This window comes from Stegastes partitus, unplaced genomic scaffold, assembly GCF_000690725.1.
Source record: "Stegastes partitus isolate 25-593 unplaced genomic scaffold, Stegastes_partitus-1.0.2 Scaffold263, whole genome shotgun sequence".
NCBI classification, from domain to species: Eukaryota; Metazoa; Chordata; class Actinopteri; family Pomacentridae; genus Stegastes; species Stegastes partitus.
Window position 1 is genome coordinate 105463 of NW_007577994.1, and position 15543 is coordinate 121005.

The window sequence follows — 15543 nt, forward strand, 5'->3', positions numbered from 1 at the left end:
TGTACAGTGATGCACAAATTATGTACGTACTAAACAAATGATCCTTCAGCAGGATTCACTGTGGAAGTCTGCAGTTAGAGTTTCATTATCATGTGTTGCATAAATGTGAAGGTTAATAGAAGGGATGCGAGATAATATCAGTTTCAGCAGATAAAGGCTTTAAAATTAAATATCAACGTCACCCAGAATGAGAATTGACAGGCAGATAAGATGAAAATGTTGGATAAAAAAATAGAGGCAGTAGTTTTCCCAGTGATTATTTAAATTTTAAAAAGCGTTTTATGTCTGCACCTCCCAGCAGGCCGTCATAAGAGAAGGTGTGATAGTAATGTTAACGCCACTGCAGGAGAGAGCTGATGATTCCTGCATTTCGTAGGAGAATGTGCTTATATTGGTTTCTGCAATCAGCCAAAATAAGTTGGTAAATAACGACATATCGGATATCAATGAAACTCCAGTATTGTGCACCCCTACAGCTGTCAGTGTGTCACATCTATCCGTGTTTGTGCTCAGGTTTCCCCCCTCAGCTGAACACGCTGTGGACTTTGCAGTTCCAAAGTGCTCACAGTGCAGGTAGTACACACTGATCTACTGCAGTTTGTGCACTTCAGGTGCTGCTGGTCACCTTCCATCAGCCCGTCCGCGGCGCTTCCAGGTGGAACTCGACTGGGTTTACAGACAGTTTTGTTGGTTTGCTGTCAGCTTCTGCCAATCTCTGCTGTGCAAATCCATGCAAAGCTCTCTGTTGCTCAGACACACAAACACAGATATATGGTTTTTATTTTCTCTGCTTCCAAGCTTTGAGGAACACTTGAAACACGTTCTTCCGCCGCCGCCACCACCGGGTGTTCAAGAGAGGAGCTGCTGTTTGTTTGGTTGTGTCAGTGATGTCGCAGGCATGTTAACATTTTCTTTGACTTTGCTGTTTGTCTCGCTGTTTTCGGATGGATGACTCCGCAATTTCAACACTTGACAAGATGACAGAAATTGCACAGTATCCATCTGCAATCCGCCAGATGTTGGGAAACGGCTGCACATTGTTGTGTGTAAAAAAAAAATCTGCAAAAATCAAAGTGTCTTCTTCTGACTTGATGAGCTTTGTTCAGTCTGCAGGTACAAATGTTGGAACCACTTGTGTCTGCTGAACACTAGATGGCACCATCTCAGCTTTAATGGCTGTTTGGAGCTGAGTTGTGCACTCAGGATGAGATTAATAGGGACAAAGAAAGCAAAATCTAATTAGATAATGTTTTAGAATTAGATTTGTGTAATTACTGGAGATAGAATTAGACTGTTCATGCCCACTTTTGCATGATTTGTACAGATTTCTAAATGCTCCATTTGATTTCCGCTCACTTTGTTCATGTGATTGAATAATTAAAGGACATTTCCAGCTCATGCAACTGTGTTTGATCTTTATTTGAATATATGTGCAGCTCCTGAGCACTTTTGTTGTGTGAATATATTAAACCAGGCCTGTACAGGTACTGTGCCCTAATTGCATCCTATAACATACAGTGCCATTCATCTAAAGCGACACCAGCCCTCGTAGCGCATTAATCCCCTCCTATCTCCACTCCTGCACCCACACAGGGCCAATGGATCAGCTCACATCTCTACTATCACAGAGAGGGGAGAATCTCTCCGTACGCGCTGCCGGTTTCACGCCGTGGCGCGCGCTTTTGGTGGGGTGCGCGCACATGTATCCGGGGCTCGGTCATCAGTGCGGAGCCTCAGTGCCGCGAGTGGAGAAGGACTCATAAGTTATCAGTGTAGCTTCACCAAGAGACTCCACCGAGCAGCTCTCCGGTCGGACGGACGCGTTAAAGGCGAGCGTAAAGCGAAGGATGCGGATCCGAGCGGAGCCGGGAGCTGCAGCTTCACCTCGTCAGCGCCAAAGCGGGATGCCGCTGTAACTTTTAATGTGCCGAAGTTGATCTCACCTGTTCGTTGCTCCGCTTCCGTCCGGTTTTGGCAACGCACTTCCCGCCCGCCATGCCTGGTCCGGCGGTCCACGGTGCGCTCTTCGTGTGCGCATTCCTCCAGCTGTTCTCCCTCCCCGGCGGACAGGTGCCGAACTGCCAGGAGGTGCGCACCGTGTTCCAGTCTCTGCACCCGGGGTCCAAGTGGGTCCCCGAAACCCCGGTGTCAGGTAACTCTCATCGGTCTAACAGCTGCTACAAACGGGGCAGAGCTGCTCCACGCTTTTTGCGCACTTTATGCACTGTAGGCTAAAGTGGATTTGACTGATTCAGCAGCGACTGAAAACACTCTTGTTCCATTTCACTGTGCAGTTTGAGAGGAGATTACCTTTACAACAGTTTTGTTAAAAGGCTGACCTCTCCGGTGTTAGCGGTGAGAGCCAACCCACACACTCTCTCCGTCGACATTTACCAACCTGCTGTGAAACATCCACGTTAAGTAGGTAAAAAAATGCAGGTTGGATTATGTAAACCACTTAACAAGCTGATGGAATCGATTCGTTCTGGTATTGATTCAAGCCTTTTCCTGAAAACTAACTTTGATTTGTTCAGCATATTGAAAACTGGAAGGAGACATGAGGACATTTTTGCAAATACTTGCTATGTGGGTTGGAAAAAAAACAAATGTTTGATGCTTGTTCTTTTTCTGTACATGAGAATAGAGTCAAAGTCAAGAAGAAAAGATTATTAATGATGTTCAGGCTGGTCTCTTGACAGCAACATTATCACAGAGTCTAAATTAATGGTGTTCTCAGCAATTTTGTAAAAGATGCAGGAGGGTTCTTGAGCCTAAATGTCACTGGTTTCTGTCTTGTCTGATGAGGGAGGAACACGTCTTTAGTTAATAATTCAGCTCTTTGTGGGATAGAAATAACAGCACCAATCCTCTGTTCTGTTTTGCTGCACGTTGGGAGCCTGTTGCATGCATTCTGATTCAGTATGTAAATGCAGATCCCTCTCATGCTGCTGAATCACAGCCAGCTGCAAATGTTAATTGGGTTTTTTCTTTTTTTTTTAGTGTCATGTCAGCACAGGGGAAGTGCTCCAGGTTAACTGTTTTCTCTCCATTATCAGCATGCAATCCTCACACACTGATTCAAAGAGGTTTACTAAATATTATTAAATGTTCCCGGAGCATGAAAGAGTGTAGCAAATGTGGGAGAAAAAAAAAAAAAGCTTCAAATTTAAGCAGCAGGAAAGAAAAAAAAGTGTGATGCACTTTGAAGCAGATTTTGTCACGCTGCCTCCACCACATATTAATCTCCCATCTTGTAAAAAGGTGCATGCAGCTTCCAGCCGCTGAGCCCCACATTTCACCACGCATCCATCTTTAATCACACACCTTCCACCTATAGGCCGTCCAGCGTTTTATCTCACAGCCACGGGGGTGGGAGTGGGGGGGGAAACATCTCAGAGAAATATTTAGCCTCCCCGAATCAGAGGCAGAGCAGGTCGGCTGTCTGAGCTGGACGCAGTTCACAACTATTACTTTCAGTGAAAAATCAATTCTCCAATCAGCCAAAGCACAATCCATCTCCGTAAGTAAAGGCAGGGCTTGGTTTACACACTCTCGTTGCCACTCTGTTTGCAGATTAATTGCTGGTTTCGTGACGTGAGCTGCTCGTTCAGTAGGTGAGTCACGATGAAGCACTGGGCTTTTATAGAGGAGCAACTAGAAACCGAGATTGCTGTAGAACAGGAGTGTTAAAACATTACGAACCAAACTCCTGAAGTGATGACATTTTTGCTGACGACAATCCAACAATAACTTCTGTTTGGAGTCTCAGGGATCCTTGACGTCCATCCATCCATTATCTATACACCACTTAATCACCAGTCTATCACAGGGCCACGCTTGGAGACAGACGACCAAGCACACTCGCATTCGCATCTACGGACAATTTAGAATCACCAATTAACCTCAACATGTTTTTGGACTGTGTGGGAGGAAGCTGGAGAACCTGGAGAGAACCCACGCTGCACGGGGGGAACATGCAAACTCCACACAGAAAGATCCTAATGTCCTAACTGGGATGCAAACGTGGGACCTTCTAGCTGCGAGGCGATGGTTCTAACCACAGAGTCACCTTGCAGCCCATCTTTGATGTCAATATAGTCAATTTTGCACTTTTTAGCCAGTTTCACAGATCTTAAATATGACTGTTTGGATTCATGTTTGGAGCAGTTTGTTCCAAAGAGATGCTGCAAGGTGTCAGTTCTCCTTAAGCTGAGAACGATCATCGGTCTGGCTGATCATCGTGGCTGATATTTGGCATATTTCAAATTATTTGTACTGCTATTTTTATTGACCGATTATTGATAAATTCACTACGTCTGATGCAGCCTCCTCTCTCTGTCCGTCGTCACTCTGCGATCTCTGAAATGTCACTCAAACAGGGGAAACTGAACACAAGCTGTTGCCACAAACCAGGAAATTACTTTCACAGTGGCTAAGGCTAACAGCTAGCGGGTAAGTTAGAAGGCAGCCAACCCCGAAACAGAGTCTGGAACACCAGAAGTAATAATGCTTTAAGATCTGGACCTTAGTGGGCAACCAAAGTGATAAAACAGTCAAATATCAAGAAAACAAAAGACTGCAGGAGACAAACTGATCAATCTCAGTTAATCTCACATGAAGAGAGGAGAGCATCCTGATTTAATCACTCCTATTTCTATTTTACACATTCAGTTATAGTCACCCTTATTAGAGAAGAAGCCTCGTTATGAATGACAGATTCTATCATATGCTGTTAAAAACATTACATATACATACAAGCCAATAACCGGCATCAATATCGGCCCTGAAAAACACACAACGGTCAAACCCTACTCATAACAACATTAAAACCACCTGCAGGTTCCTCCAGGACGTTGGCAGCAGATCCTTTAGTCCTCTGTGGATCAGCATCGCTCCGGTGCTTGATCTGATTTAGATCTGGGGGGGGTTTGGAGCTCCTGAGCAGTTTTTTGCGACGTTACAGGGGTGGTTGTCCTGCTGAAATAGGCTGCTAATGTTGGGGAGTGTTTGTGTGTGCTTGGTCTGCAACAACATATAGGTTGGTGCCCGAGAAACTTGAGGTTTTCAAGCAGAACATTGCCTCGTAATGAGATGATCAGTGGTTTTAATGTTGTGGTTGATCAATGTATTCGTTCACGCACAGCCCATATAACACTGAGAACATGATCTGCTTTGGTGTATTTATGCGTTGTAGTAATTTCAGCCACTCTATTACCTTTATCACACGTGCAGGCCCAGTTAGCCCAATATGTTCCTACACTATATTGGCTTTTAATAAGGTCAGAGACTGTAAAGCCAGTATCACATAACACAGGAGTTAATATACGAGGTTAGATTACTTATTTCACAGCTTTTTTTTTTACTAGGTGTTGACGTTTGCCCCTCTGGGAATCTTGTGAAAAGAAATATAACTAATAAATATGTATAATAATGTGAACCCTTATGATAACATAATCCCTCTTATATTCCTTTCATGTCCTATTATAGTTCGAGTATGCGACGTTTTAAAGGAGAGTTTTTGTTTTATTCAGTTTAATTCAAACAACTTTATTAATCCCACCTGAGGCAGTTCATTTGAAGCACTTTGCTGTTGCTTACACAACAAAGTACACACACACACACCCACACACATCTGCATGCAATTATGCGTGCATGTACATACGTATATATACCCGCACACATCACAGCAAATAAAGTTCAATGTCGCATTGCTGCCTGTGAAGTATTTAAAAGACGAACGGCAGAAGGAATGAATGGTTTTACGTGCAGGTATAGCAAAGCTGCGCCTGCAAGGACATGAAAAGGAGAATCTAGAATACTTGTTGCTCTCCTAAGGATTTGTTGGTTGCAAAAAAAAAAGAATTCAGGTGCTTTACTCCAGTGATCCTAAAGCAGATTTTAACAATGAGGAAACCAACATATAAAAACTCAGGAGACTCAATAAAAGATTGGTAAAACCGGAGAAGGAATTCAGTCACTGTTGTTCACAGGAGCTTCTGCATTATGTTAGTGAGATATGTCCTTAAGTGCAAAACTTACAGGTCTGTAAAAAGCCCAATGCATGAGATGAGTGGACGTTCCACCAACATGCATGCACTTTGAGTACTTATTGCACGTATCTTCCACCGGGCACGTTGCCAGATTGTAGATGGCACAAGAATGGCAGCAATGATCAGCCATGTGAGCTTGCCCTGCTAAAGAAGTAACGAAAGACAGAAGCAGAATAAAGAATGACAAAGTTTGCATAAAACAAAAGAAACTGAGTCAGCGTCGGTATGGCTTGTCCACACTGCTTTCTGTGGTGTATCCTTTCCTGTTGGTGTTTATCTGGTTTGTTTTGTGGGCTGAGGTGAAAGTGGAACGGTGGCCCAATCCCAGTCTGCACCACGAGTGTTCAGGTACAAACCCAACAACAGGCAGGTTGAGGCGAAAGATATTCTAATTAAACCAAACTAGCAAACACAAGGCGGCTGGCAAACGAAACTCAGAGAAACAAAAAATCCAAAAGTACACAAACCAGTGTGAGGAGAGGAAAACATGAGGTAGGCGAATAAGGAGAGTAAACTCAAGACAGAAGAGAAGTTAAAATGAGATGAACTGGCAAAGACAGAAGGAAGGACGAGACTGTTTAAACACCAACAGCTGATTGGGGAGAAGTGACACGGGTTTAAATTAGGAGGGAAAGGACAACGTGACCCACATAGACTGGGATCTTTACAAAATATAACAGGAAGTAAACACAACAAAAAAAACCTGAACATTAAACCCTCACAGACGTCACAGCTGTAGTGTTTGTGTGTGAGGGCAGGAGATGCTATAAAAAGTGGGATGGGACACACCAAGACAGCACATGTTGCACAGAAACAAGCACTGTCATTAAAAAAAACAGAAGAATTTGGACTCGTTTTTGATTCGCAGTGTAATCAGCTGCTCAGATGATCATTCTGTGTCTGTCTCGCTACAGTCTTTATACATTTGAAGTCAAGAAAGCATCTGTTAAGCAGCCGTTTGACTGAAATTACAAAAACCCCTCTACTTATGTGCAATAAATAACCGCAACAGCATGCAGCCCGATGCTGTCACTTACAGATAAACTTCCCGGCACCGTCCATGCTTGCAGCAACTCCATCAGGAAAGTCTGCAGATGTGCAAACCCACGAAAAAAGGTGCATAATAGCATTGAACAGACCAAAAGTCTTTATTTATTTCAGCCAAAGTATATCAGAAGTAGGGCTGCAAAGTGGTTAGCACCGTTGCCTCGCAGCAAGAAGGTCGCCGGTTCACATCCCGGTCAGGACACCCGGGATCTTTCTGTGTGGACTTTGCATGTTCTCCTCGTGCAGCGTGGGTTCTCTCCGGGTTCTCCGGCTTCCTCCCACACAGTCCAAAAACATGTTGAGGTTAATTGGTGATTCTAAATTGTCTGTAGGTGTGAATGTGAGTGTACTTGGTTGTCTGTCTCTAAGTGTAGCCCTGTGATAGACTGGTGACCTGTCCAGGGTGTCTCCTGCCTTCACCCTGTGTCAGCTGGGATAGACTCCAGCCCCCCATGACCCTAGTGAGGATGAAGCGGTGTATAGATAATGGATGGATGGATGGATATCAGAAGCACTGAATGCACAAATACCTTGTGCCTGTAGCCATTGTGACTATTTCTATGCTGCATTACAAAAAGGATTTTCTCAGTTTGTTGTTGAGATCAGACTTTGTGTAGGTGTTCTGAGGTATCATAGCCTTCATGCACTTAGCTGGAACGTGGCGTTCGGTTCTTGGGTTGATGTACAGACCTCCAGCTGTATATTCATGTGGTTTTGGATAAAGGCCTGAAAGAAGTTTATTCTCAGTTATATGCTTTTAAAATCTATCTTCTTTGTGCCGTTTCTGTGATCCTGCAGACTCTCGCTTTAACTAGGGAGTGAACCCTTTTAACCCAATCAGGATCTGATCCCAGGACTCACAGCCATAACAAAGCAACTGTTAGCGCTTTAAAAGAAATGGACAGATTTAATTTTTTACTACAAAGATCTGCTCCCTTAAAAAGAAGTGGCTCATAAAACCGTTCCTCGACGGTTCCAGTACAAATACTTCATATCCTGTGATGACTCAGCCATTAATTTCCTTTTGCAATATTTAAGCCTTGTACAAACATTTCAAAATGAATATCCGTAACAAAACAGAGTTATGGGCCAGTGCTTGTGCTTTAGTTAGGATTTCCATAAATCTAAGCTCCCACTTTTGTCTTAATGAGCATGAAATATGCAGTCCCTACATTTAGTACATTTTGGGCCTATTTTTTTCCGCCTCATCCATAATATATACTTGTCATTAATTCATACGGAGTCACAGTTGCATGTTCTGTTAGTTTTTTTCTGAACTTGTTAAGAAATTCGGCAAGTAAATGCGGAACGGAGGGCTTGTCGTGCCGTCTAATGTAACATGAGTTTCTCATCGAGGCATGCAGCAGATGAAAGATTGATGAACTTACATGTTGGGGATGGATAGCTCTGATCTGACCGAGGGAAGTATCGCTTTCTATGAGGCAAACATGGAGTATTGATATGGAGTATTGTGTCTGGCCGATTCACAGAGATGTCCGCAGCTGAATTCTAATAACGCTGCGTGTTGTGCCGGAGGGGGAAGAACGCAGAGAAACAAAAAAGTTCCTCTCTCCACCAGCAACATTTAGACATGAAAAATCAAACCCCGAACAGCTGTGGGTGTAGCGCCGCTCGTGTCTTTGTTGCGGCTGCAGCTGTGGGTGGCTGAAGGTGAAATGGAGGCTGGGTGTCGGTTCACTCACTCGTGTCATCATATATGTGCAAGCAGAGACGAGCGTTTACCCCAGGACACGAGTGTGAAAGCAGCTCCATCAGGTTTGGTCGAGGCAGATCTCTGGCCGGCACGATTCGTAAGAGGAGCATCGGGTTCTCGTGAAATGGAAGAGTGATGCTGGAGGCTGAGCTGACAGCTGCCACTTATTTCAGCACAAAATCCTGCTCAGTGCTTCAGTGGAAGTTTCTTTTTATTTATTTTTTTGCTGTGAGCTTAAACAGCTTCACATTGTTTGATATTTCCTAACCGGGATGTGGACTTTACAGTAATTAGCTGCAGGGTCAGGGCACCCACTGTTGGTGTTATCATAAAAAAACAACAACAACAAAGAGCAAATGCTCCTGCTGCTAAATGACACCGGACTAATAGGTGGATCAATCTGACCTGAAGCGAGAGCTCTTTGGGCCTAATTTTACACCCGAGTGTGTTTAGTTGGTGCTTGTTCTTCCCCTTTTTGAAGAATCCCATTTTAATGAAGGGGACTTTTGTTTACTGCCTCATTGTTTTGTGTACACTTACGAAAAAAAGAGAAAAAATTTCACAGTCATGCTTCCAGCTTTCAGATTATTGCTTCATCAAATGGCTTAAAGTAGAGCAGTGAGCAAGGCGCTAAAAATACTTAAAACAACTGTAATCCCCAGTAGCTAATGATATTTTTATTCCTTGGGTTGGCTGTAAATTGCTCTTTCTTTATTTCACTTATTGTCTCTACAAAGTGACACCAGCTTATTTTGCCCTGGAGAGGTAGCCATGGATTCCCACATGCTTCCACTCAACACGGGTAGTTGTTGTATAATTTATGCTCATAATGAACAGCTTTTAGCATATTCTATATCTTAATACAACTTGTTTTTCCCCCATGGTCTCCGTCATTAAACTTGCATAGTGATAGCTTTCTAATTGGTGCAGGGAAACTTAGACACATAGTGTATTTGTGGCTGCCTCGACTTGGAGTCCCCGAGCTTGTTAAAGATGTGAGGAGAGGGACTGATCTCGTCTGTATGTACACAAGACTGAGACACGAGGCCCTGCTGGAGTTCCCAACAGTGTCCTCTCTAAAGAAACTTTTCTGTCACGGGAGAAGCAGCAGAGGGATGGTCAGATAAGGCTGCGGCGAACTGGAAGGTTCATCAGTGTGTTTTCAGAAGGCGTTAGAAGCCTGAAATAGAGCAGCCGCTGGACTGTGTGGCCTTTTTTCAGAGTATTGATTGAAGGTATGTCGTGATTTAACCCTCTGAACCTCAAATATTGATTTTATTGATGTGATGTTATTTGTCTTTAGTAGAACTCTGGTTAAAAAAAAAATTGAATAGTGAGATTTTTCTTTTTTTGATTCTGGAGGATTTTGTGAAAATGTGAGAATTGCACCAGCAGCATGTTACGATAAGTCACAAGTCACATGTATATTTTGTTGTCTTGTGTATAACATCCCTGAAGTTTGCAACGATGTTCAAACTCAGAGAAATTTCTATTTTTAGTCAGTATAACAATCAAGCAGCAACATCCGAGGGAAAAAACATAAAGCAAACTGAAGTGCCAAAAACTGCAGTTCCTCGAAAGTCCACTTGAGGCTGGCACCAAATTCAAGCCAGTTCCCGTAGCTTTCACTTGCTTTCTTGTTCGGTTTGTACGGTGGCCGACGTGGGCAAATGATGTGCATATTCAGAAACGAACTGCAAAAAGAAAAACGCTGCATATCCAGTCACACAAGTGCCCCAGGCCTCTAGGGGCAGTTTTAGGTCTTTAGCTTTTCAGTTACTGTGAATATATCGATGCTGAAATGGTGGTTTACCACCGCCTCCCTGTGTTCTCGCTGTTATTAATGTTTATCCTGGTAGACGAGAGAATACACACCTTTTCATACAACTTTTCCCTCAACTAACGTCACTTGTCTCCCTCACCGTTGTTTGCTTCTCAGGTGAAAAGCTCACTACTGCCCCTAGAGGCCAGTAGGACTTCTGTTGTGTGACTGGATATGCAGCGTTTTCTTTATATTGCATGTTTCTGTTTATGCAGTAAACATAGCGACATGAAATAAAACCATGGATAACAATATTACAAGTGGAAACCATGAAAAATGAGCTATTTTCAAACAATTATTAAATGATCTTTATTTTTTTTTTATGTAAGCACAATAAAAATTAACACTTTTCCACAAAGAAATTCTCCTAATTGGGAAAATATACAGTCACAATACCTTTTAAAAGAGGGTTTTTAGCTTTGAAGGTGCAGATCAATGGCCATCTCTCTCAGTTTATATGTTGCAAAATGTGGTTGCGCTCAAGTACAAACTAGTGGAGACATTAATTTTGTTTAATAAGTATTACTGTAAACCTTGATGCAACCATTATGCCAGTCATCCTCAGGGCTTCAGAACTGTTTAGCACAAATTTCTCTCCCATCCAGTGAAAAATAAGCAATCTGTGAGGTTTAGAAAGGATCACGAAAATAATTAAACACAGCCTCAAGGGCCAAAATTCATAGATTCAAAGAGTATTTGGAGCGGAGCTCAAGGATTTTGCAAGGCCCCAATGAATTGAGCAAAAGTTTTCGCATTAATTTTTAAAAAATAAAATCCAAGACATGAAGAGAAAAGGCGAGACGAGTTGATACAGAATAACCCAGAGATTTCTCAGGTGTTCCTAATAAACACGTTATTTTATCACTTAACATCTTTAGAGTAAAGCAAAAACATGCTTCAGGTCGAACACTTGGTAAACTGTTGGATTTGGTCCAAAAAAAGAAAGAGCTGAGAGAAAGTAAAGCTGTTAGAACTTGTTTGGTTTGTGGTGGTATTTCTTTCAGAGTGAATATTTTGCCGCCAAAAATGCTGCCGTCGTGTTGGGAAATTTCATTTTTGTCTACATTCATCCAGGAGTAGTTACGAGCAGAATAGATGCTTCAATATCAAGGTTGTGACGAGCCGAAGGGCGATCAATGTGTTTGTAAAAGGCATTCAAAGACTGGTATAAAAACGGCAGCTGTTCTGCATGTCTCCCCTTTCAGAGTATTGATTGAAAGTATGTAATAATTTAAAGGCGTCACCTTGAACTGAGGTTGTGTAGTGAGGAAATTTACATCTAAATTGCCCCTAGCCTTGCACCTTGTCTTTCTTCATTTAGTTTGAGAGAATTGGCCATCAGGACACAAAAATCGACTAATTAACCAATAACGGGCCGATAGAAAGTCGCTCTCGGTGCCCAATGGCTATTAAGCTCGAGGTAGGCGAAGAGAAACGAGCTCGGAACAAAACGGATGAAAGAGGAACGAGATGGGAAAAGGGGAGGAGAGATGCAGCTGAGCCTAAAGCAAAGAGGAGAAGGAGGAAGCTTATTCCCAAGTGATCTGTCAGCCAGAGAGAAGGCTTTATTTAGACGACGTGATTTTATTATTCGTGAAACTCTACGGGGAATCATTTCCATTCCGAATCCTTCACTTATTCCTCAGCGCTGTGGAACTTCTGTAATGAAACACATTTATCATCTGCAAAACGACAAACGTGCAGATGAATCTGTCTGTTTTGCCGGAGATAATTGCTAAATCCTCGTCTCTTTCTCTGCTCCGGCCGCGCTCGCCTCACCTGCGGGGCTATTGACAGCTCAATAATTTTGCCCCTGCAGCTCAAAATTAACTTGATCTTATCTGTCAGGAGTCTTTTGTCGGTATTGATTTAAGATATTAAGCCCTGTCAGTATGCATACAAAAGGCGCCGTGTGACAGCTTTATTGCCTCTTTCGCTCATTAGACCAAACACCTTAAACTCTGATGGGAGGGAGCACCATTCCACAGCACTTATTAATTATCGAGGCTGTCACTCTGTTGCATCTCCTGCGAGTTTAACTTCCACTGTCACGGCCTCGGCTCTGTTTCCGAGCATCCATTGTTCGAAAATCTCAAAGAGACAAAGCCTCAGAGATACTCACTTTTGTTATTAAGATAAACCCTCCGACTCGACAAAAGCCTTTTTGACGCGTTAGCTATCAAGACAGTTCCGATGCACTCACAATACCAGACCCCCTCTTCCAAATTAATCTCTCCGCTTCCATCTTTTTATCCGGCGCACCCCGAGCAGCCGAAGCCGACAGACTCCCCTGACATTTGTTTACCACGCCATCAATCAGGCCCTTGTCACCGACGCCTCAACTCCTCGTTGACGTTGCGACTCTACAGCCTCCGCCGAGCTCGCAGCAGCCGTGTGGGACGAGGAAGGCTGGGAGAGGAAAAGCACCGGGGAGGAGGGTTTTTCACAGGAACCCCGCTTTGTATTTAAACATCGGATGTTTGTGCCCTATTTGTGTCAGCGTCATTTTAAAGGAAAGCTCTGGGAGGAAGGTGTAAATTTATAGCTTGTCGTGTATAGAAAACGCGTCTGTCGTTTTCTTTCGCGACACCGGAAAGTCGTGTTGTTTCCTGTTTTTTTGTGGGGCCGCCACAAAGGTGTAAAATTTGAACCGGGCCTTTTTGAATAGATTTTCTAGTTCTTACAGCGCGACACTGTGAAAGCGGAGGCGTGTAATAAAAATGAATAAAGAAAGGCTTTTTGTAGAACGTGTCCTTCGGTGCATCGTCACAGCAAATGTCGCAGCCGAGGCCTCGTCTCTATCCTTGATCAGAACAAATTCTAACTGCTTGGTATTTATCTCCGTGACTCATTGAACTAATTTCTTCGGGGCACTTGCTCTTTGATCAGGTTGCGAACGGCGACGTCGCTCCGGTGAAACATCCCCCCGTCACCCCGGGTTTGCTTTGCCTGGCTCAAATCTGCACCTTTTCAGAAGAGCTCCGGGAATCCAATTATTTCTCATCTGGGTAAACAAACCTTTAGTGTCTGCAGCCAGGTAGCACAAATGTTTGTTTCATAGCCTTCAATCCAACTCGTGGCTGTGTTGTTGCTGTTTTTTTTTCATGCCATACATAATGAAAGCGTGCTGAAAGCTAGGTTTGTTTGTCTGCCTGCTGCACTGCTCCCAGCTCTCATCTTTGTGGCTAAAATAAAAAAAAATCTTTTTATTTTGATCCTCGGGAGTGAAAAGTGTAGCCTCGGAAAAGTTTCTGTTGACCAAATTGATCTCCGAGGAGAACTACACAGCCTTGGTGTATTGCTTGAATGTGCATCAAAATGACTCATGTTTTAAGCAGCAATTTATTTTTGACTTCAACCCCTCTAGATAACACAGCCTCTACGCAATAATCAAACGCTCATTAAGGCTACAGAATCTGCCGCAGATCGTGTTTCCTGTGCTTAGCATGCAGAGGATGCTGCTCGGGCTCCCGTTTTTTTTGTTTTTTTTTGAAAATTAAACAACGGTGGCTCCGCTGCTCCTTCCCTCTGCACATCCAGACTAGCGTGTTGTCTTTGCTGATTTCCTGCCAGGTGCGGATCTGCAGGTTTGCCAAACCAAAGGCCCGACCTGCTGTTCCAAGAAGATGGAGGAGCGGTATCAGGTAGCCGCACGCAGCAACATGGAGTCTGGCCTGCAGGTTGTCAGCGCGCAACTCAAGCGCCTCATCATCCAGAACGCTGCCATATTCCAAGGTAAGCAGTCGGTACAGTTTGTCCAAACCTGTCTCAAGCAGACATAATTGCATAAATTTAAGTTCTCAAATCAACACTGTCGGTATCCACTTTCTTGGCTACACGTCTCCCTCACAGCTCACTCCTCCAGACAGTGAGTCACGTATAAATAAAGCAGAAGCATAATGCACACAGACAGGGATGAGACGTTCAGCTGCTGTTCGACTAAATGTTAGAATGGCAGAGAGGTGTGGTTTAAGTGACTTTAGATGTAGTGTGGTTGTCAGTGCCAGACACGCTGTTCCACGGAGTGACAGCCTCCTGAGATTTGGCGCACTGCAGTCGGTGATGACTGTTATTCACAGAGAAGGAGGAGAAAAAAAAAAAACCCTAAAAAAAACTCTGGAAAACCTGGATGAGAGCGGTCAGAAGCAAGCCTACTGGTAGGACTAATTCAAGCCATGCAGAGTAACAGCTCGGTGCAAAAGTAAAAAAAAATGTAGAAACTGTCAAACCTGGAGACGCTCAAGTTCAACTTGTGTCAGCGCCGAGCCAGAAGATGAAGGTGGAAGGAGGCAGGTGACGGCTGAAAGGGAATGATTGAACAGTGAGATGACACCTTGTGTAACAATGGCAGAGACTGAAGAGTCGGAAGAAACAGCGTGTCACTATCAAATCAGGATGTGTTTGCTGAGCTATTTCCTCTGAGAACTAAAGCTCCTTTATACGCAAAATATCATCTCCCACTGGTGCGACACTGGTATACATGAAAGAGCCTGTGTTCAGAGGATCTTTAGTTGGTTAAATGGCTAAATTTAACCATCGCTGACTGTAACCAAAGTGTTTTTTTTTTTACATCCGCTTCCTTTTCCATATTGTTTCCCAAAGTTTTTCAAAGTTCAAAGAGAGACGGCTAATGAGGCCTAATAACTCTCTGTTTGACATTTTGAGGAATACACTGAGGCTCTTTCTTGCTGGGAGTTAACGCCAATTAATGCTTTCCTTCTGTGTGCACAGACCGAGGCAGACTTTCACAGTGGACATCAGTCGCGTTCTCTTCATCCTACCGTAGATACACTTCGGTCAGATGTTCACGTTGCTCCACGTGTCGAACACAGAAAACACACGGGGCTCCAGTGAACATTCTCAAAGACTCTGAATTTGCACTTTTAAGTGGATATAGCAGGAAGTTACAG

The 15543-nt window shown here is 43.5% G+C and overlaps 1 protein-coding gene across 1 annotated transcript in view; it reads left to right on the forward strand.

The window, feature by feature from the left end:
• The first annotated feature begins 1995 nt into the window (after positions 1 to 1995).
• Positions 1996 to 15543, forward strand: part of gpc3 (glypican 3) — a 142266-nt gene continuing 128718 nt past the window's right edge. Inside the window, exons 1-2 of the mRNA XM_008282187.1 lie at positions 1996 to 2152; positions 14207 to 14368. Of these exons, the coding sequence (XP_008280409.1) occupies positions 1996 to 2152; positions 14207 to 14368 (319 nt within the window). The remainder of the gene's footprint in view (positions 2153 to 14206; positions 14369 to 15543) is intronic.